Genomic DNA, 1,482 nt, shown 5'->3' with positions numbered 1-1,482 from the left:
GTTCCTGCTGTTCGATTTTTGCTATTCCGCTTAGCTGGTTTCTTAACTACAAATGAAAAATACCTATTTTTCCAGAAAACAACTCAATTCCATTTTCATCAAATCGAGGACGTGCTACAGAAGCCATAAACATAACCTTTGGAATTAAATTTTTACTTTTGTAAGAACGATACGGATTTGGCTCATGCTCTCCAGGAAGCAGGTAGTACGAAAGTCTTATATACGGATCTATAACACAAGCTACGATGTTGTTCAAGAAATCAATAAGAACTATTAGCGCATTTGGAAACAATGTCAATCATTAGTTTATAATGGTATGTCGTCGTTAGATGTGTCTTTAAGACTTACAGGTAAAGTTGGAAGAAAACGGATTGGAGTCGACATTAATCAAGTCAAAGAAATTCCACTTTGTCGTCAAACAAATATTCGATCTCTGGCTTTTGCAATGAACATGGCAAAATCAACCGTCTTTCGGCGTGTGAAAGATGGAACTCTTTGGCCACATTCTAATTCCATCAAGCCTCAGTTAACCGAAGGAAACAAAAAGGTACGGCTTCAATACTGCCTCTCAATGATTGATCAGAATACAATCCACATAAATCCCATGTTTATGAATATGTTTAATTATTTATGAATATGTTTAATTATGTTCATATCGACGAAAAGTGTTTTTTTTGTCCAAAAAAGTTGAAAGGTACTACCTGCTTCCTGGAGAGCATGAGCCAGATCCGTATCGTTCTTACAAAAGTAAAAATTTTATTCCAAAGGTTATGTTTATGGCTGCTGTAGCACGTCCTCGATTTGATGAAAATGGAATTGAGTTGTTTTCTGGAAAAACAGGGAATTTTTCGTTTGCAGTTAAGGAACCAGCTAAGCGGAATAGCAAAAATCGAACAGCAGGAACTATGAAAACAATGCCCTTTCAATCAGTAACTAAAGATATCACTAGAGTTTTCTTGGAAGAGAAAGTTCTTCCTGCTATTAGAGCAAAATGGCCAGCTTCTGATTCAAATAATACTATCTTTTTACAAAAAGATAATGCAAGGCCACATATTGGTAAAAATGATTTGGAATTTATTGAAGCTGCCCGACAAGATGGATTTGACATTAGATTGTGTTTTCAACCATCGAACAGTCCAGATTTAAATGTTTTAGATCTTTGTTTTTTTAGAGGAATCCAAAGTCTTCAATATCAAAAGGCCCCTAAAAATGTTGATGAATTAGTGGAAGCAGTGGAAAGATCTTATGATGAAATGAAAGCGAAACAACTCAATCATGTATTTCTTACTTTACAATCTTGTATGATTGAGGTGATGAAAGCTAGTTGCAGCAATAATTACAAAGTGCCTCATTTGAACAAAAATGGACTAGAAAGAGAATAAAACCTTCCTCTCCAACTTCATTGTGATATTGATATCGTCAATAAAGATTTGGCTCTACTTCAACAATGATATGGGTTATTATTATGGTAAAGCTCTTTAT

General features: G+C 34.8%; 1 protein-coding gene across 1 annotated transcript; it reads left to right on the top strand.

Moving 5' to 3' along the window:
- The first annotated feature begins 316 nt into the window (after window positions 1-316).
- Window positions 317-1,382, top strand: LOC124891932. Its single transcript, XM_047403467.1, has 2 exons — window positions 317-547; window positions 768-1,382. Exons 1-2 carry the CDS (start codon window positions 317-319, stop codon window positions 1,380-1,382), a joined length of 846 nt encoding a protein of 281 aa, XP_047259423.1.
- The last annotated feature ends 100 nt before the right edge of the window (window positions 1,383-1,482 follow it).

This window comes from Capsicum annuum, unplaced genomic scaffold (genome assembly GCF_002878395.1).
Source record: "Capsicum annuum cultivar UCD-10X-F1 unplaced genomic scaffold, UCD10Xv1.1 ctg42496, whole genome shotgun sequence".
Lineage (NCBI taxonomy): Eukaryota > Viridiplantae > Streptophyta > Magnoliopsida > Solanales > Solanaceae > Capsicum > Capsicum annuum.
The sequence above is the reverse complement of the archived record's forward strand: the minus strand, read 5'-3'. Positions and strand labels throughout refer to the sequence as shown.

What these genes read in the sequence shown, in the direction of transcription:
- LOC124891932 (XM_047403467.1), top strand. Translation starts at nt 317, where the DNA reads ATGTCGTCGTTAGATGTGTCTTTAAGACTTACAGGTAAAGTTGGAAGA. An exon ending in TAACCGAAGGAAACAAAAAG is followed by an intron (nt 548 to 767) that starts GTACGGCTTCAA and finishes TTTATTCCAAAG; the next exon opens with GTTATGTTTATGGCTGCTGT.